This window comes from Taudactylus pleione, unplaced genomic scaffold, assembly GCF_031769625.1.
Source record: "Taudactylus pleione unplaced genomic scaffold, aTauple2 ptg000269l, whole genome shotgun sequence".
NCBI lineage: Eukaryota > Metazoa > Chordata > Amphibia > Anura > Myobatrachidae > Taudactylus > Taudactylus pleione.
Genome location: NW_028284671.1, coordinates 585,139 through 606,531, shown reverse-complemented (window position 1 = coordinate 606,531; position 21,393 = coordinate 585,139). Strand labels below are relative to the sequence as shown.

The 21,393-nt window shown below is 52.5% G+C and overlaps 1 protein-coding gene across 5 annotated transcripts in view; it reads right to left on the bottom strand.

The window, feature by feature from the left end:
* LOC148513799 (pleckstrin homology domain-containing family S member 1-like) overlaps nt 1–21,393 on the bottom strand; it is a 110,429-nt gene that overhangs the window by 77,998 nt on the left and 11,038 nt on the right. For 4 of the 5 annotated variants that reach the window (XM_088481348.1, XM_088481350.1, XM_088481349.1 and 1 more), the window contains exons 4-5: nt 15,851–15,972; nt 13,689–13,826 (exon numbers count right to left, since the gene is read on the bottom strand). In XM_088481348.1, coding sequence (XP_088337474.1) covers nt 13,689–13,826; nt 15,851–15,972 — 260 coding nt within the window. The remainder of the gene's footprint in view (nt 1–13,688; nt 13,827–15,850; nt 15,973–21,393) is intronic. The other variant, XM_088481352.1, reaches the window with a different exon arrangement.

Genomic DNA, 21,393 nt, shown 5'->3' with positions numbered 1-21,393 from the left:
GCGGTGCAGTGAGTGACGAGCACGGTGAGTGAGTGGACGTCTTCCCTGACAGCTGCGATGCAGCGAGTGACGAGCACGGTGAGTGAGTGGACGTCTTCCCTGACAGCTGTGGTGCAGCGAGTGACGAGCACGGTGAGTGAGTGAACGTCTTCCCTGACAGCTACGGTGCAGCGAGTGACGAGCACGGTGAGTGAGTGAACGTCTTCCCTGACAGCTGTGGTGCAGCGAGTGACGAGCACAGTGAGTGAGTGGACGTCTTCCCTGACAGCTGCGGTGCAGCGAGTGACAAGCACGGTGAGTGAGTGAACGTCTTCCCTGACAGCTGCGTTGCAGTGAGTGACGAGCACGGTGAGTGAGTGAACGTCTTCCCTGACAGCTGTGATGCAGCGAGTGACGAGCACGGTGAGTGAGTGGACGTCTTCCCTGACAGCTGCGGTGCAGCGAGTGACAAGCACGGTGAGTGAGTGGACGTCTTCCCTGACAGCTGCGGTGCAGTGAGTGATGAGCACAGTGAGTGAGTGGACGTCTTCCCTGACAGCTGCGTTGCAGTGAGTGACGAGCACGGTGAGTGAGTGGACATCTTCCGTGACAGCTGCTGTGCAGTGAGTGACGAGCACGGTGAGTGAGTGGACGTCTTCCCTGACAGCTGCGATGCAGCGAGTGATGAGCACAGTGAGTGAGTGGACGTCTTCCCTGACAGCTGCGATGCAGCGAGTGATAAGCACGGTGAGTGAGTGAATGTCTTCTCTGACAGCTGCGATGCAGTGAGTGACGAGCCCGGTGAGTGAGTGAACGTCTTCCCTGACAGCTGCGGTGCAGTGAGTGACGAGCACGGTGAGTGAGTGAACGTCTTCCCTGACAGCTGTGATGCAGCGAGTGACAAGCACGGTGAGTGAGTGGACGTCTTCCGTGACAGCTGCGGTGCAGCGAGTGACGAGCACGGTGAGTGAGTGGACGTCTTCCCTGACAGCTGCGGTGCAGCGAGTGACAAGCACGGTGAGTGAGTGGACGTCTTCCCTGACAGCTGCGATGCAGCGAGTGACGAGCCCGGTGAGTGAGTGAACGTCTTCCCCGACAGCTGCGGTGCAGGGAATGACGAGCACGGTGAGTGAGTGGACATCTTCACTGACAGCTGCGATGCAGTGAGTGACGAGCACGGTGAGTGAGTGGACGTCTTCCCTGACAGCTGCGGTGCAGTGAGTGACAAGCACGGTGAGTGAGTGAACATCTTCCCTGACAGCTGCGGTGCAGTTAGTGACAAGCACGGTGAGTGAGTGGACGTCTTCCCTGACAGCTGCGGTGCAGTGAGTGACGAGCACGGTGAGTGAGTGAACGTCTTCCCTGACAGCTGCGGTGCAGTGAGTGACAAGCACGGTGAGTGAGTGGACTTCTTCCCTGACAGCTGCGGTGCAGTGAGTGACGAGCACGGTGAGTGAGTGAACGTCTTCCCTGACAGCTGCGGTGCAGTGAGTGACAAGCACGGTGAGTGAGTGGACTTCCCTGACAGCTGCGGTGCAGTGAGTGACAAGCACGGTGAGTGAGTGAACGTCTTCCCTGACAGCTGCGGTGCAGCGAGTGACGAGCACGGTGAGTGAGTGGACGTCTTCCCTGACAGCTGCGATGCAGTGAGTGATGAGCGCTGTGAGTGAGTGGACGTCTTCCCTGACAGCTGCGATGCAGTGAGTGACGAGCACGGTGAGTGAGTGAACGTCTTCCCTGACAGCTGTGATGCAGCGAGTGACGAGCACGGTGAGTGAGTGGACGTCTTCCGTGACAGCTGCGGTGCAGCGAGTGACGAGCACGGTGAGTGAGTGGACGTCTTCCCTGACAGCTGCGGTGCAGCGAGTGACAAGCACGGTGAGTGAGTGGACGTCTTCCCTGACAGCTGCGATGCAGCGAGTGACGAGCCCGGTGAGTGAGTGAACGTCTTCCCCGACAGCTGCGGTGCAGTGAATGACGAGCACGGTGAGTGAGTGGACATCTTCACTGACAGCTGCGATGCAGTGAGTAACGAGCACGGTGAGTGAGTGGACGTCTTCCCTGACAGCTGCGGTGCAGTGAGTGACAAGCACGGTGAGTGAGTGAACGTCTTCCCTGACAGCTGCGGTGCAGTTAGTGACAAGCACGGTGAGTGAGTGGACGTCTTCCCTGACAGCTGCGGTGCAGTGAGTGACGAGCACGGTGAGTGAGTGAACGTCTTCCCTGACAGCTGCGGTGCAGTGAGTGACAAGCACGGTGAGTGAGTGGACATCTTCCCTGACAGCTGCGGTGCAGTGAGTGACAAGCACGGTGAGTGAGTGAACGTCTTCCCTGACAGCTGCGGTGCAGTGAGTGACAAGCACGGTGAGTGAGTGAACGTCTTCCCTGACAGCTGCGGTGCAGTGAGTGACAAGCACGGTGAGTGAGTGGACTTCTTCCCTGACAGCTGCGGTGCAGTGAGTGACGAGCACGGTGAGTGAGTGAACGTCTTCCCTGACAGCTGCGGTGCAGTGAGTAATGAGCACGGTGAGTGAGTGAACGTCTTCCCTGACAGCTGCGAAGCAGTGAGTGACGAGCACGGTGAGTGAGTGAACATCTTCCCTGACAGCTGGGATGCAACGAGTGACGAGCACGGTGAGTGAGTGAACGTCTTCCCTGACAGCTGCGATGCAACGAGTGACGAGCACGGTGAGTGAGTGAACGTCTTCCCTGACAGCTGCGGTGCAGTGAGTGACGAGCACGGTGAGTGAGTGAACGTCTTCCCTGACAGCTGCGGTGCAGTGAGTGATGAGCACGGTGAGTGAGTGAACGTCTTCCCTGACAGCTGCGATGCAGTGAGTGACGAGCACAGTGAGTGAGTGAACGTTTTCCCTGACAGCTGCGATGTAGTGAGTGACGAGCACGGTGAGTGAGTGAACATCTTCCCTGACAGCTGTGATGCAACGAGTGACGAGCACGGTGATTGAGTGAACGTCTTCCCTGACAGCTGCGGTGCAGCGAGTGACGAGCACGGTGAGTGAGTGAACGTCTTCTCTGACAGCTGCGATGCAACGAGTGACGAGCACGGTGAGTGAGTGAACGTCTTCCCTGACAGCTGCGGTGCAGTGAGTGACGAGCACGGTGAGTGAGTGAACGTCTTCCCTGACAGCTGCGGTGCAGTGAGTGATGAGCACGGTGAGTGAGTGAACGTCTTCCCTGACAGCTGCGATGCAGTGAGTGACGAGCACAGTGAGTGAGTGAACGTTTTCCCTGACAGCTGCGATGCAGTGAGTGACGAGCACGGTGAGTGAGTGAACATCTTCCCTGACAGCTGTGATGCAACGAGTGACGAGCACGGTGATTGAGTGAACGTCTTCCCTGACAGCTGCGGTGCAGCGAGTGACGAGCACGGTGAGTGAGTGAACGTCTTCCCTGACAGCTGCGATGCAGCGAGTGACGAGCACGGTGAGTGAGTGGACGTCTTCCCTGACAGCTGCGTTGCAGTGAGTGACGAGCACGGTGAGTGGGTGGACGTCTTCCGTGACAGCTGCTGTGCAGTGAGTGACGAGCACGGTGAGTGAGTGGACGTCTTCCCTGACAGCTGCGATGCAGCGAGTGACGAGCACAGTGAGTGAGTGGACGTCTTCCCTGACAGCTGCGATGCAGCGAGTGACGAGCCCGGTGAGTGAGTGAACGTCTTCCCCGACAGCTGCGGTGCAGGGAATGACGAGCACGGTGAGTGAGTGGACATCTTCACTGACAGCTGCGATGCAGTGAGTGACGAGCACGGTGAGTGAGTGGACGTCTTCCCTGACAGCTGCGGTGCAGTGAGTGACAAGCACGGTGAGTGAGTGAACATCTTCCCTGACAGCTGCGGTGCAGTTAGTGACAAGCACGGTGAGTGAGTGGACGTCTTCCCTGACAGCTGCGGTGCAGTGAGTGACGAGCACGGTGAGTGAGTGAACGTCTTCCCTGACAGCTGCGGTGCAGTGAGTGACAAGCACGGTGAGTGAGTGGACTTCCCTGACAGCTGCGGTGCAGTGAGTGACAAGCACGGTGAGTGAGTGAACGTCTTCCCTGACAGCTGCGGTGCAGCGAGTGACGAGCACGGTGAGTGAGTGGACGTCTTCCCTGACAGCTGCGATGCAGTGAGTGATGAGCGCTGTGAGTGAGTGGACGTCTTCCCTGACAGCTGCGATGCAGTGAGTGACGAGCACGGTGAGTGAGTGAACGTCTTCCCTGACAGCTGTGATGCAGCGAGTGACGAGCACGGTGAGTGAGTGGACGTCTTCCGTGACAGCTGCGGTGCAGCGAGTGACGAGCACGGTGAGTGAGTGGACGTCTTCCCTGACAGCTGCGGTGCAGCGAGTGACAAGCACGGTGAGTGAGTGGACGTCTTCCCTGACAGCTGCGATGCAGCGAGTGACGAGCCCGGTGAGTGAGTGAACGTCTTCCCCGACAGCTGCGGTGCAGTGAATGACGAGCACGGTGAGTGAGTGGACATCTTCACTGACAGCTGCGATGCAGTGAGTGACGAGCACGGTGAGTGAGTGGACGTCTTCCCTGACAGCTGCGGTGCAGTGAGTGATGAGCACAGTAAGTGAGTGGACGTCTTCCCTGACAGCTGCGTTGCAGTGAGTGACGAGCACGGTGAGTGAGTGGACATCTTCCGTGACAGCTGCTGTGCAGTGAGTGACGAGCACGGTGAGTGAGTGGACGTCTTCCCTGACAGCTGCGATGCAGCGAGTGATGAGCACAGTGAGTGAGTGGACGTCTTCCCTGACAGCTGCGATGCAGCGAGTGATAAGCACGGTGAGTGAGTGAATGTCTTCTCTGACAGCTGCGATGCAGTGAGTGACGAGCCCGGTGAGTGAGTGAACGTCTTCCCTGACAGCTGCGGTGCAGTGAGTGACGAGCACGGTGAGTGAGTGAACGTCTTCCCTGACAGCTGTGATGCAGCGAGTGACAAGCACGGTGAGTGAGTGGACGTCTTCCGTGACAGCTGCGGTGCAGCGAGTGACGAGCACGGTGAGTGAGTGGACGTCTTCCCTGACAGCTGCGGTGCAGCGAGTGACAAGCACGGTGAGTGAGTGGACGTCTTCCCTGACAGCTGCGATGCAGCGAGTGACGAGCCCGGTGAGTGAGTGAACGTCTTCCCCGACAGCTGCGGTGCAGGGAATGACGAGCACGGTGAGTGAGTGGACATCTTCACTGACAGCTGCGATGCAGTGAGTGACGAGCACGGTGAGTGAGTGGACGTCTTCCCTGACAGCTGCGGTGCAGTGAGTGACAAGCACGGTGAGTGAGTGAACATCTTCCCTGACAGCTGCGGTGCAGTTAGTGACAAGCACGGTGAGTGAGTGGACGTCTTCCCTGACAGCTGCGGTGCAGTGAGTGACGAGCACGGTGAGTGAGTGAACGTCTTCCCTGACAGCTGCGGTGCAGTGAGTGACAAGCACGGTGAGTGAGTGGACTTCTTCCCTGACAGCTGCGGTGCAGTGAGTGACGAGCACGGTGAGTGAGTGAACGTCTTCCCTGACAGCTGCGGTGCAGTGAGTGACAAGCACGGTGAGTGAGTGGACTTCCCTGACAGCTGCGGTGCAGTGAGTGACAAGCACGGTGAGTGAGTGAACGTCTTCCCTGACAGCTGCGGTGCAGCGAGTGACGAGCACGGTGAGTGAGTGGACGTCTTCCCTGACAGCTGCGATGCAGTGAGTGATGAGCGCTGTGAGTGAGTGGACGTCTTCCCTGACAGCTGCGATGCAGTGAGTGACGAGCACGGTGAGTGAGTGAACGTCTTCCCTGACAGCTGTGATGCAGCGAGTGACGAGCACGGTGAGTGAGTGGACGTCTTCCGTGACAGCTGCGGTGCAGCGAGTGACGAGCACGGTGAGTGAGTGGACGTCTTCCCTGACAGCTGCGGTGCAGCGAGTGACAAGCACGGTGAGTGAGTGGACGTCTTCCCTGACAGCTGCGATGCAGCGAGTGACGAGCCCGGTGAGTGAGTGAACGTCTTCCCCGACAGCTGCGGTGCAGTGAATGACGAGCACGGTGAGTGAGTGGACATCTTCACTGACAGCTGCGATGCAGTGAGTAACGAGCACGGTGAGTGAGTGGACGTCTTCCCTGACAGCTGCGGTGCAGTGAGTGACAAGCACGGTGAGTGAGTGAACGTCTTCCCTGACAGCTGCGGTGCAGTTAGTGACAAGCACGGTGAGTGAGTGGACGTCTTCCCTGACAGCTGCGGTGCAGTGAGTGACGAGCACGGTGAGTGAGTGAACGTCTTCCCTGACAGCTGCGGTGCAGTGAGTGACAAGCACGGTGAGTGAGTGGACATCTTCCCTGACAGCTGCGGTGCAGTGAGTGACAAGCACGGTGAGTGAGTGAACGTCTTCCCTGACAGCTGCGGTGCAGTGAGTGACAAGCACGGTGAGTGAGTGGACTTCTTCCCTGACAGCTGCGGTGCAGTGAGTGACGAGCACGGTGAGTGAGTGAACGTCTTCCCTGACAGCTGCGGTGCAGTGAGTAATGAGCACGGTGAGTGAGTGAACGTCTTCCCTGACAGCTGCGAAGCAGTGAGTGACGAGCACGGTGAGTGAGTGAACATCTTCCCTGACAGCTGGGATGCAACGAGTGACGAGCACGGTGAGTGAGTGAACGTCTTCCCTGACAGCTGCGATGCAACGAGTGACGAGCACGGTGAGTGAGTGAACGTCTTCCCTGACAGCTGCGGTGCAGTGAGTGACGAGCACGGTGAGTGAGTGAACGTCTTCCCTGACAGCTGCGGTGCAGTGAGTGATGAGCACGGTGAGTGAGTGAACGTCTTCCCTGACAGCTGCGATGCAGTGAGTGACGAGCACAGTGAGTGAGTGAACGTTTTCCCTGACAGCTGCGATGCAGTGAGTGACGAGCACGGTGAGTGAGTGAACATCTTCCCTGACAGCTGTGATGCAACGAGTGACGAGCACGGTGATTGAGTGAACGTCTTCCCTGACAGCTGCGGTGCAGCGAGTGACGAGCACGGTGAGTGAGTGAACGTCTTCCCTGACAGCTGCGATGCAACGAGTGACGAGCACGGTGAGTGAGTGAACGTCTTCCCTGACAGCTGCGGTGCAGTGAGTGACGAGCACGGTGAGTGAGTGAACGTCTTCCCTGACAGCTGCGGTGCAGTGAGTGATGAGCACGGTGAGTGAGTGAACGTCTTCCCTGACAGCTGCGATGCAGTGAGTGACGAGCACAGTGAGTGAGTGAACGTTTTCCCTGACAGCTGCGATGCAGTGAGTGACGAGCACGGTGAGTGAGTGAACATCTTCCCTGACAGCTGTGATGCAACGAGTGACGAGCACGGTGATTGAGTGAACGTCTTCCCTGACAGCTGCGGTGCAGCGAGTGACGAGCACGGTGAGTGAACGTCTTCCCTGACAGCTGCGATGCAGCGAGTGACGAGCACGGTGAGTGAGTGGACGTCTTCCCTGACAGCTGCGTTGCAGTGAGTGACGAGCACGGTGAGTGGGTGGACGTCTTCCGTGACAGCTGCTGTGCAGTGAGTGACGAGCACGGTGGTTGAGTGGACGTCTTCCCTGACAGCTGCGATGCAGCGAGTGACGAGCACAGTGAGTGAGTGGACGTCTTCCCTGACAGCTGCGATGCAGCGAGTGACGAGCCCGGTGAGTGAGTGAACGTCTTCCCCGACAGCTGCGGTGCAGGGAATGACGAGCACGGTGAGTGAGTGGACATCTTCACTGACAGCTGCGATGCAGTGAGTGACGAGCACGGTGAGTGAGTGGACGTCTTCCCTGACAGCTGCGGTGCAGTGAGTGACAAGCACGGTGAGTGAGTGAACATCTTCCCTGACAGCTGCGGTGCAGTTAGTGACAAGCACGGTGAGTGAGTGGACGTCTTCCCTGACAGCTGCGGTGCAGTGAGTGACGAGCACGGTGAGTGAGTGAACGTCTTCCCTGACAGCTGCGGTGCAGTGAGTGACAAGCACGGTGAGTGAGTGGACTTCCCTGACAGCTGCGGTGCAGTGAGTGACAAGCACGGTGAGTGAGTGAACGTCTTCCCTGACAGCTGCGGTGCAGCGAGTGACGAGCACGGTGAGTGAGTGGACGTCTTCCCTGACAGCTGCGATGCAGTGAGTGATGAGCGCTGTGAGTGAGTGGACGTCTTCCCTGACAGCTGCGATGCAGTGAGTGACGAGCACGGTGAGTGAGTGAACGTCTTCCCTGACAGCTGTGATGCAGCGAGTGACGAGCACGGTGAGTGAGTGGACGTCTTCCGTGACAGCTGCGGTGCAGCGAGTGACGAGCACGGTGAGTGAGTGGACGTCTTCCCTGACAGCTGCGGTGCAGCGAGTGACAAGCACGGTGAGTGAGTGGACGTCTTCCCTGACAGCTGCGATGCAGCGAGTGACGAGCCCGGTGAGTGAGTGAACGTCTTCCCCGACAGCTGCGGTGCAGTGAATGACGAGCACGGTGAGTGAGTGGACATCTTCACTGACAGCTGCGATGCAGTGAGTGACGAGCACGGTGAGTGAGTGGACGTCTTCCCTGACAGCTGCGGTGCAGTGAGTGACAAGCACGGTGAGTGAGTGAACGTCTTCCCTGACAGCTGCGGTGCAGTTAGTGACAAGCACGGTGAGTGAGTGGACGTCTTCCCTGACAGCTGCGGTGCAGTGAGTGACGAGCACGGTGAGTGAGTGAACGTCTTCCCTGACAGCTGCGGTGCAGTGAGTGACAAGCACGGTGAGTGAGTGGACTTCTTCCCTGACAGCTGCGGTGCAGTGAGTGACAAGCACGGTGAGTGAGTGAACGTCTTCCCTGACAGCTGCGGTGCAGTGAGTGACAAGCACGGTGAGTGAGTGGACTTCTTCCCTGACAGCTGCGGTGCAGTGAGTGACAAGCACGGTGAGTGAGAGAACGTCTTCCCTGACAGCTGCGGTGCAGTGAGTGACGAGCACGGTGAGTGAGTGAACGTCTTCCCTGACAGCTGCGGTGCAGTGAGTGACAAGCACGGTGAGTGAGTGGACTTCCCTGACAGCTGCGGTGCAGTGAGTGACAAGCACGGTGAGTGAGTGAACGTCTTCCCTGACAGCTGCGGTGCAGCGAGTGACGAGCACGGTGAGTGAGTGGACGTCTTCCCTGACAGCTGCGATGCAGTGAGTGATGAGCGCTGTGAGTGAGTGGACGTCTTCCCTGACAGCTGCGATGCAGTGAGTGACGAGCACGGTGAGTGAGTGAACGTCTTCCCTGACAGCTGTGATGCAGCGAGTGACGAGCACGGTGAGTGAGTGGACGTCTTCCGTGACAGCTGCGGTGCAGCGAGTGACGAGCACGGTGAGTGAGTGGACGTCTTCCCTGACAGCTGCGGTGCAGCGAGTGACAAGCACGGTGAGTGAGTGGACGTCTTCCCTGACAGCTGCGATGCAGCGAGTGACGAGCCCGGTGAGTGAGTGAACGTCTTCCCCGACAGCTGCGGTGCAGTGAATGACGAGCACGGTGAGTGAGTGGACATCTTCACTGACAGCTGCGATGCAGTGAGTGACGAGCACGGTGAGTGAGTGGACGTCTTCCCTGACAGCTGCGGTGCAGTGAGTGACAAGCACGGTGAGTGAGTGAACGTCTTCCCTGACAGCTGCGGTGCAGTTAGTGACAAGCACGGTGAGTGAGTGGACGTCTTCCCTGACAGCTGCGGTGCAGTGAGTGACGAGCACGGTGAGTGAGTGAACGTCTTCCCTGACAGCTGCGGTGCAGTGAGTGACAAGTACGGTGAGTGAGTGGACTTCTTCCCTGACAGCTGCGGTGCAGTGAGTGACAAGCACGGTGAGTGAGTGAACGTCTTCCCTGACAGCTGCGGTGCAGTGAGTGACAAGCACGGTGAGTGAGTGGACTTCTTCCCTGACAGCTGCGGTGCAGTGAGTGACAAGCACGGTGAGTGAGAGAACGTCTTCCCTGACAGCTGCGGTGCAGTGAGTGACGAGCACGGTGAGTGAGTGAACGTCTTCCCTGACAGCTGCGGTGCAGTGAGTGATGAGCACGGTGAGTGAGTGAACGTCTTCCCTGACAGCTGCGAAGCAGTGAGTGACGAGCACGGTGAGTGAGTGAACGTCTTCCCTGACAGCTGGGATGCAACGAGTGACGAGCACGGTGAGTGAGTGAACGTCTTCCCTGACAGCTGCGATGCAACGAGTGACGAGCACGGTGAGTGAGTGAACGTCTTCCCTGACAGCTGCGGTGCAGTGAGTGACGAGCACGGTGAGTGAGTGAACGTCTTCCCTGACAGCTGCGGTGCAGTGAGTGACGAGCACGGTGAGTGAGTGAACGTCTTCCCTGACAGCTGCGATGCAGTGAGTGACGAGCACGGTGAGTGAGTGAACATCTTCCCTGACAGCTGCGATGCAGTGAGTGACGAGCACGGTGAGTGAGTGAACATCTTCCCTGACAGCTGTGATGCAACGAGTGACGAGCACGGTGATTGAGTGAACGTCTTCCCTGACAGCTGCGGTGCAGCGAGTGACGAGCACGGTGAGTGAGTGAATGTCTTCCCTGACAGCTGCGATGCAGCGAGTGACGAGCACGGTGAGTGAGTGGACGTCTTCCCTGACAGCTGCGTTGCAGTGAGTGATGAGCGCATTGAGTGAGTGAATGTTTTCCCTGACAGCTGCGGTGCAGTGAGTGACGAGCATGGTGAGTGAGTTAACGTCTTCCCTGACAGCTGCGGTGCAGTGAGTGATGAGCACGGTGAGTGAGTGGACGTCTTCCCTGACAGCTGCGATGCAGTGAGTGATGAGCGCGGTGAGTGAGTGGACATCTTCCCTGACAGCTGCGGTGCAGCGAGTGATGAGCACAGTGAATGAGTGGACGTCTTCCCTGACATCTGCGGTGCAGTGAGTGACGAGCACGGTGAGTGAGTGGACGTCTTCCCTGACAGCTGCGATGCAGTGAGTGACGAGCACGGTGAGTGAGTGAACGTCTTCCCTGACAGCTGTGATGCAACGAGTGACGAGCACGGTGAGTGAGTGAACGTATTCCCTGACAGCTGCGGTGCAGTGAGTGACGAGCACGGTGAGTGAGTGAACGTCTTCCCTGACAGCTGCGATGCAGCGAGTGACGAGCACGGTGAGTGAGTGGACGTCTTCCCTGACAGCTGCGTTGCAGTGAGTGACGAGCGCATTGAGTGAGTGAATGTTTTCCCTGACAGCTGTGGTGCAGCGAGTGACGAGCACGGTGAGTGAGTGAACGTCTTCCCTGACAGCTGCGATGCAGCGAGTGACGAGCACGGTGAGTGAGTGGACATCTTCCCTGACAGCTGCGTTGCAGTGAGTGACGAGCGCATTGAGTGAGTAAATGTTTTCCCTGACAGCTGCGGTGCAGTGAGTGACGAGCACGGTGAGTGAGTGGACGTTTTCCCTGATAGCTGTGGTGCAGTGAGTGACGAGCACGGTGAGTGAGTTTACGTCTTCCCTGACAGCTGCGGTGCAGTGAGTGATGAGCACGGTGAGTGAGTGGACGTCTTCCCTGACAGCTGCGATGCAGTGAGTGACGAGCACGGTGAGTGAGTGAACGTCTTCCCTGACAGCTGTGATGCAACGAGTGACGAGCACGGTGAGTGAGTTTACGTCTTCCCTGACAGCTGCGATGCAGTGAGTGATGAGCGCGGTGAGTGAGTGGACGTCTTCCCTTACAGCTGCGATGAAGTGAGTGACGAGCACAGTGAGTGAGTGAACGTCTTCCCTGACAGCTGTGATGCAGTGAGTGACGAGCACGGTGAGTGAGTGAATGTCTTCCCTGACAGCTGCGGTGCAGTGAGTGACGAGCACGGTGAGTGAGTGAACGTCTTCCCTGACAGCTGCGGTGCAGTGAGTGATGAGCACGGTGAGTGAGTGAACGTCTTCCCTGACAGCTGCGATGCAGTGAGTGACGAGCACGGTGAGTGAGTTAACGTCTTCCCTGACAGCTGCGGTGCAGTGAGTGATGAGCACGGTGAGTGAGTGGACGTCTTCCCTGACAGCTGCGATGCAGTGAGTGATGAGCGCGGTGAGTGAGTGGACGTCTTCCCTGACAGCTGCGGTGCAGCGAGTGATGAGCACGGTGAGTGAGTGGACGTCTTCCCTGACAGCTGCGATGCAGTGAGTGATGAGCGCGGTGAGTGAGTGGACGTCTTCCCTGATGGCTGCGGTGCAGCGAGTGATGAGCACAGTGAGTGAGTGGACGTCTTCCCTGACATCTGCGGTGCAGTGAGTGACGAGCTCACCGAGCGATACAACCAGGACATGTCAGCAATGGAAGGAAGATATCAGGGTAGGCGAAACGCGTCTATGTTTGCTGACTACTGTTGGACAGATGAGGAGCACAGAGACAGGCACAGAGACAGCGCTCTCATGAATAGGCTACGATGTGAGAGGACTTTCAGTTGCTGTATGTTGTTTAGTTTTGTGTCTTATTTGTGATTAATTGAATTGAGACAACTGTTTATGTTGTATCAAGAAAATATCAGATTAGTGTAACATTGCTTCTCACTATGACTGTGTTACCAACGTACATACGGCGCAAGTAGTGTGGTTCAGATACTGCAGATAATGAAAACATGCTGAAGTCATATTCATATTTTCTTGACCTAATATTAGTAAAGTGACTATTTTTAGAAAGGAAACAAATGTAAAGTATTTCCTTGTACAGTGTTATCGCTGCTGCAGGGTGTAAGGCGGATACAGCAACGCCCCGCCGTGCCCTCATTTCCAGTACCCATAGAGGCCGTTAGTCTGCCCCAGAGAGCACAGCCACTATACACTGACAGGAGCAGGCAGACCTCACTGTAACCGGTATATATACGGTACTTGTGTACTTTACGGACTCATTGCAGAGAGAACCCAATGAATGTTTTAAATGGTACCTATGTACTTTACATACCCAAGTACCGAAAGTTGTCCCCACCTAAAGAAGATAGTTGTCCCCTCACCACAAGGTTATATTCCCCCTCTATGCCCACTTGGATGGTAGGAAATGACGCTGGACACTGGGAATGACGCTGGACACTGGCTAATGACGTCAGGCTCCTCTCCGTGAAGGTTCTCTCTGCAATGAGTCTGTAAAGTACACAAGTACCACAAGTACCATATTTACTGAAGTGGGAGATTTTGCCCATAGCAACCAATCAGATTCCAGCTATTATCTTCCAGAAGGTGCTAGTTACATGTTAAGTAGAATCTGATTGGTTGCTATGGGCAACATCTCCACTTCTAAAAACCCACACTTTAGTAATTATACCCCTAAGACTTTGTTTATAGGAGAGATTTAAGTGACTGACACGCCGGCCATACCCAGAAACAAGTTCTGCCTCTTTCTCCCATCTAAACATTGAAACTGAACAGAATGTTTGTATCATTGTTCTGTACACACAGTTGTTTTTATTGTCAGCTAAGTGGGTTCAATACAATATCATTGTTATAACTCATGTCTGACTAGTAATGTGTGTGCTGCTGTCAGATACTATAATAACACTGTTGTTTCACATAATAACAATGACAGAATGTAACAAATAATACAGTGTTCCGCTCATAGAATGAAGCTACTGAGATACAGGATAGGGATTTGTTGCCCAATGAGATTCTAGTTATCATCTATCTAGTACATTCTATGAAATAAGAGCTAGCAGCTGATTGGTTGCTATGGGACAATACACCACTCCCCCCTAATAGTGTTGTAGTGTGTACAGACTTCCAGGGAACTTACACAGAGTCATCCAGCAGATAGTAATTACGACACTCGGTCTTGATGCACAGGATGTTTTTGGCAGATGTGCCGAAAAGCTTCAGGATGGTGGCCATGTTCCTGTCTGTCATATTTGTTCCTAGTTCTACAGCTTTTATACTGAAAAGAGAATGGCAAAGTGTCACATTTACCCCAAATTATGGGGGGACATTTATGAAAACTGTTCTACATGTTCTATAGGTATCTGTGCAGATAGAATTCTTTTGTTCATAAAAAATAATCAGGTTTTTTATTTATTTGATCACCAGTACTGGATAAATGTGTAAAAAAAAGGTGTAAAATCACCTTCTTACAAAAACCAGATACATGCAGATCAGTATCATGTATGAACACTGAGGGGTTACTAAAGTGCACGTTTTCAGAAGTGGAGACGTTGCCCATAGCAACTAATCATATTCTACTTCTTATGGAGCATACACACGGTCAGATTTGTCAGATCTGTCAGATGAACGATTTGAATGATTTTACCAAAGATTTGAACGATTAAACAATTTTTGACTGCATTAAAATGAATGGAATCGTCCTAGTCTGACTGCAAACACATCAGATGTCAGATATCGTTATCTGACCATCGGGAACGTGCATCGTTCAAATCGTTCATCTGACAGATATGTTAGATTTTCCTTCAGATATGAACGATTAAACGATTTTTTAAATCGTTATCGTTCAGATCTGAAGAGAAATCTTACCGTGTTTATGCACCATAACATTAATCTAGCACCTTCCAGAACACAGGTCCTCAAACTCGGTCCTCAGGACCCCAAATAGTGCATGTTTTCCAGGTCTCCTCACAGAATCACAAGTGAAATCATTAGCTCCACCTGTGGAACTTTTTAAATGTGGTAGTGACTAATGACTCCAGCTATGCAGCTGCAGGGTGACCTGGGAAATGTGACCTGTGTGGGGTCCTGATGACCTGAGTTTGAGAACCTCTCTTCTGGAAGATAATAGCTACAATCTGGTTGCTATGGGCAACATCTCCACTTCTAATAACCTGCACTTTAGTAAAAATACCCCTGAGTAACTGGCTATTTAATGATAGATATTCCCTGCCACTTTGAGTGGGGGGAGGAACACATCTACTTGGGGTCTACAAACCACTCTGCTTTAGGCGTTACACTTCCACCCTCATTTATAGGGGGGGAGCACTGTCACCCTCTATGAGAGCAAACTCACCCACAGCTCTGGAGCCCTCTCCCAACCTCTGCAACAGGAGAGCCCTCTACCAACCACTGCAATAGGGGGAGCCCTCTACCAACCACTGCAACAGGGGAGCACGCTACCAATTTCTGCAACAAGGGGAGCCCGCTCCCAACCTCTGCAACAGGGGAGCACTCTACCAACCACTGCAACAGGGGGAGCCCTCTACCAACCACTGCAACAGTGGGGGGGAGGCACTACACCAACCACTGCCATAGGGGAGCACTCTACCCACTGCGCAACAGGGAGGCACTCTACCAACCACTGCAACAGGGGAGCACTCTACCAACCACTGCAATGGGGGGGGGCACTATATCAACCACTGCCATAGGGGTAGCACTCTACCCACTGCGCAACAGGGAGGCACTCTGCCAACCACTGCAACAGGGGAGCACTCTACCAACCACTGCAACAGGGGACCACTCTACCAACCCCTGCAACAAGGGAGCACTCTACCAACCCCTGCAACAAGGGGAGCCCTCTACCAACATCTGCAACAGGGAGGGGGGCACTCTACCCACTGCTGCAACAGGGGGGCACTCTCCTAACCTCTGCAAAAGTGGAAGTACTCTCCCACCCACTGCAACAGATGTAGCACCCACACAGAAACACTCTGTTGCAGTATTATTATTACATTTTATTTATAGGGTGCCACAAGTGGTCCACAGCGCCGTACATACAGTAAAGGGTACACAGAACTTTACATTACAATACAGTAACCAAATTATAAACAACACAAGTAACAATTAGCAACACAATTCTCCATACACAGTACAGCTGGGAAGGTGAAGGCTGTAATAGAAGTGCTAGAGAAGAAGGCTGTGAGACATTGGGAAGGAGGACCCTGCTCCTAGGAGCTTACAATCTAGACAGTATATTTGTCTTTAATGACACGTTTGATTCTTGTTACAGTGGGCACATACCTGCTGACATTAATCTCCCCTTTCCAGTTCTCAGACATTCCGTCATATTCATAGTAACTGATGATATAGGAGAAGTCAGTGAGAGATTTGTAGAGTTTGAATAATCGTCTTTTCCATGAGTTCTGAAATATGAAAGTGTCCTATCAGCACAGAGGATGCATCATTATATATAACAAGGCTATAATAGTTACACCCTGAGTTACAGGGAGCATTTCTGCCATAGCCCATAAACTGCCCCTGTCACCTGATACCCAAATCTTCACCCTTTCTCCATAATACTAACACCCCTGACTGGCTCTCAGATTCCTCCTCCACTATGTAATCTCTTTATCTTATTGCCCAACATTTTTCTGCGGAACTGTGGACTATAAGAAACGTACACTGACAACAGGACTGAGCTTAACTTGAGAAAACTGGAGCACAGCGCAATGTAAGAGAATGGGAGGCATACTCCATTAAGACGATGGTAACATTCTGCCCAGCTGCCTTATATGGTTCAAACTGCCTTCAGGTCCATCACAAGAATAGGAATTTGGTGGTCAAACTTTACAACACAAGTTCTTGTTTGGGAGACTGCTGACCATAATATCATTTAGTGCTCTTGAACTGTCTAATCCATCATGAATCTGTTGAATGCTATAATATATAAATCTATGTGCTGACTTCTTTCATCAGACAAAGGGGCCCATTTATCAATGATCACTTTTGCGATGCAATCTTGGCGCAATATTATCTCCCATGATCGCATTGCCGAATGCGATCATATCGGCCCATTGTATGAATAAGCACACGCATCCCGAAGCTTGGTAATCCGACAGCATCGTTTCCCCCAGCATCGGAATCCCGAAGGTAAATATCGGGGGTTAGGGGAGGGATAGGATTAGGCACTAGGGGGAGGGTTAGGCACTAAGGGGGGAGGGTTAGGTTTAGGGTTCAGGGAAGGGGAGGGTTAGACACTGTTTAGGCTTGGGCATGACCATAGGGAATTAGTCCTGCAACAGCCTTGACGGCTGGTATACCTTGGCTGGATGCGGCCGTGCAGTAGCCTTGAGGGCTGGGTATGACTTGGCTAATTGTGGCCTGAGGGCCAATGGTGTGATGCAGCGTTTGGGCTGTGGTGGCAGCCTTGAGGGCTTGATGCAGCCTTTGGACTGTGGAGGCAGCCTTGAGGGCTGGTAAGTCTCTGGTGTAATATGCCCAAGGGCATGGAGGTGTGACCAGTGTCGCCAGGTTGACACTGGTGGTGGTGCGCTGGCTTGTGCACTTTCGATGCTAAGGTGCGGCCAATGTTGCAGGGTTGACATTGACGATGGTGTTCTGGACTGCGCACTTTGGATGCTGAGGTGCGGCCAATATCAGCGGGTTGGCACTAGCAATGGTGCGCCGGACTGCACACTTTGGATGCTGAGGTCCGGCCAATGTCGCCGGGTTGACACTGGTGATGGTGCTCCAGACTGCGCACTTTGGACGCTGAGGTGTTGTCAATGTCGCCGGGTTGACACTAGCCACCGGACGCTGGAATGCGCCCAGGATGAGAATGCACGCCGTGCCACCTAGATCATACAAGCAGCACTAGCAGACAGTGTGCGAGCCGGACCGCCTGGATGGAACAGATGCCAGCGGGTAAACACAGCAAAACAGGATTCTGGAACTCGACTGACAAACAGGAGACTGGGCACAACTGGAAACTTGAGAAACGCTATCACCAGAATGGAGTGAAGGGCTGGCTGGAATTTAACAGAAACAGGGCCCAACCAGAGCAAGCCTCCCTAATGACAGACTAGTGCAGCTAGGCTGTGCACAGACAGGAGAATCAATTTGTGTGCACCTGATACTGCACACAGACAGGCAGTAATTAGTGCAGAGCCTCAGTAGCAACTAAGGCTGGAACTGCAAACAATATGCTGCAACCACAGATCCTAACAGGAGGAAGGAGGAGACTTCAGCGAACACTTGCCCGGCGGTCACACCGCACAGCATTGGCAGCGCGGCGGCTTGTGACAGTACCCTCCCCTTGACGCGGGGTTGAAGAACCCCTAGAGCCTGGTTTAAATGGAAATTCCTGAAAAAATATCTTCTTCAGCCTGGGAGCATGTAAGGCATCTCTCTGAATCCATGAACATTCTTCTGGACCGTAGCCCTTCAAATGGACCAGAAATTGCATCCATCCCCTGGAGACTCTAGAGTCAAGAATCCTCTCCACCACAAACTCCTTTTGACCATGGATCACCACTGGAGCAGGCCAGGAAGAAACTCTGCCTCCAAATTTATCCGATCTATGCACTGGCTTTAATAAAGAGGCCTGAAAGGTGTTGCTGATCCTCAACGAATTTGGCAATTGGAGGTTTTGAAGGCCACTGGGTTAACCTGGGAAATGATCCGGAGTGGACCAATGAACCGAAGGCCCAACTTGTGAGCAGGCTGCCGGAGTTTGATATTCCTAGTAGACATCCAGATCAAGTCACACCTCCTGAAGGTGCAAGACCTCCGGTGTCTGTCTGCCAAGCTCTTAGAATGGAGAGAGGCCTTGAGGAGATTACAATGTACCTTGGTCCAAATTCCCCAAGGTCTGGAAACTGTTGATGAATCAGAGGAACTGGAGGAACTGAAGTCAAAAGAATTGGCTCGAGGATGCTGCCCAGTCACACAAAAGAATGGAGAGACTGAAGATGCTGAATGACAGAAGTTGTTGGACGCAAACTCAGCCATGGGCAGATCGTTCTGACACTTCGAGACATAGCAACATAGATATTTCTCCAAGGTTTGATTAGCACGTTCCATCTGCCCATTGGACTGTGGGTGATAACCTGAAGACAAGCTGAGACTGATGCCTAATGAAGCGCAGAAACATCTCCAGAACTGCGCAATGAATTGTGTCCCACGGTCGGAAATGATGTCTCTAGGAAGTCCATGCAAATGAAAGATATGTTCCAAAAATAAGACAGAAAGTTCTTTGGCAGATGGCAATTTGGGCAGAGGGACAAAATATGCCAGCAACAGACACTGCCTAACACCACGTACGGATCGGTGTCCCCCCACCTCTCCCTTTATTTTCTATCAGAGTTATTCCTGATCCCTCTCTCATCCAGGTGTCCGCTCATAGAAGACCCTGGACAGCAGAGGGGACCAGGTACTTGTACTCCGTACTTACTATTTAAATTTCTATGGGGTTATGTGACACAACATGATATTATCTGCCGATAGTAGTTTATAATTTAAGTATGTCATCCGGGATTGCTATCCTGATATAAATCAGTATCAGGTCATCTGGGATATTTACGCCTACAGGGTGGTCTTTGCTCTCCCCTTTTTTCAGAGTACTCTGCTAGCATTTCATGTGTAAATTTATATATTTTTGGTTACATTGAGGTAGTATCCAACCCGGCAATAGGATTAAATAATTTGTTGCAAGCCGGGGATCATTTGCATATGTGTTTGTGTTTGGCCATACAGTACATGGTATATAAATTTGGGATGATACTCAGCAGACACGCTATTATCACACTCAATGTATAGATGTATATCAAATGACCGAGTAGTTATTATTACATACAGTTCTAATTTATGAGTTATTTCCAATTATTATTTACAATTTTTATATGTCATACGAACTGTACCTGACCCTGCTATTATAATATATTATGTACCCATCAGGAGCTATATGAGCATATGAATTCAAACAAGCATAGTCACCACATACTTTATGCTAATTCTTATAATAGATATACTTTTATAAATTCATGAGATTAATTGCTTAGGGAGCACAATTAGATATTTTATAAATGAGCACAACAAATCCCTATTCTTTTATTGGAAATATATTAAAAGCTAATTTTTAATTATACTAACAAATCATTTATGTACAAAAGAGTGCCCCACAAAGGAATCACTATACTTATGATTGGTTTTTCCAATTATTGTTACTTTTTGAGTTCTAGTTACTCGATTCCAGGAAGCACCTCCAGCATATAAAATTTATGGTATGATAAAATTATGATATAAGATATGATATATATGTTACCTATTGCTGGTTTAACTTTTAGATGTGAAATATAACAGTGGTTATTATTCCTGTGCGGGATATTCTGGTTTCTTTGGGATAAATCTTGCTGAAGCGTTCAACGATGGTCCAAATTATGGAGCACTGAGCAGAGCGAGGTAGATCTACAATGAAGTCCATCGCAATGTGTGTCCAGAGTCTCCTAGGTGTAGAAAGAGGGAGCAGTAATCCTGAAGGCGGAGTCTGAGGAGTCTTATTACGAGCACAAATCTCACATGCCAGAACGAACTCTCGAACGTCTGAAGACGAGGACGGACACCAGACAGCACGAGAAATTAACTCAGTGGTTTTATTGATGCCTGGATGTCCAAAGGCTCGCCTCACATGGAAGTCCTGCAAGACGGCCTTCCTCAGGCCCTCAGGGACAAACACAATTGGATGGTCTACCGGGAGGAGACTCCGCTTGAAATCTAGATAGATCCTCAGCCAGGTTCCGAGAGAAAGCCACGTGAATACAGGAACTGGGAATGATGGGCTCTTTCACCACAGTATCCAGCTGGACTGGGGCAAAGCTCCAGGACAGTGCGTCAGCTTTGATGTTTCTAGACCCAGGGCGAAAAGAGATGAGGAAGTTAAACCTGGTAAAATATAATGCCCAACGTGCTTGCCTGGAGTTGAGTCTTTTGGCCGACTCAATGTACGCCAAATTCTTGAGGTCAGTAAGGATCGAGATCTGGTGTTTGGCTCCCTCAAGCCAATGTCTCCAATCTTTGAAAGTCAACTTGATGGCAAGCAGCTCCCTGTTGCCAATGTCGTAATTACATTCGGCTGAGGAAAATTTGCCTGAAAAGAACGCACACAGATGAAGTGTTCCATCCAACGGATCCTTCTGAGAGAGAATAGCTCCAGCTCTGACCTCAGAGGCATCCACTTCAATAACAAAAGGCTGACCTGGATCTGGATGCATCTGGATGCATTGGTGAAAGCAAGTTTAAGAAGTTCAAATGCCCGGAGAGCCTGAGAAGGCCAGTTGGAGGTATCTGCACCTGTCTTGGTTAACTCCACTATGGGGGCAACAGTGGTGGAAAAGAGCCAATAAATCTCCGATTAGTAATTGGAGAATCCCAGGAATCACTGGACACCTTTTCAAAGAGGTAGGCTTGACCCACTCCATGACTGCTTTCACTTTCCCAGGATCCATGGAGAAGCCACGGGGAGAAATGCCTTATCCAAGAAAAGATACTTGCTCCACATGAAATTCACACTTCTCCAATTTGGCAAACAACAGATTTTCTCTAAGTCTACACAAGACCACAAATTTGCCCAGGAACTCTCAGAGGACATCATTAAGGAAATCTTGGAACACTGCTGGGGCATTGGCCAACCGAAACGGCATAACAAGATACTCGTAATGTCCAGTATGTGTGCTGAACACCATCTTCCACTCATTTCCGGCTTTAATCCAGATCAAATTATAGGCTCCTCGAAGATCAATCTTGGAAAAGATGGTGGCCTGCCGGAGCTGGGGTAAAGGGTACGAGTT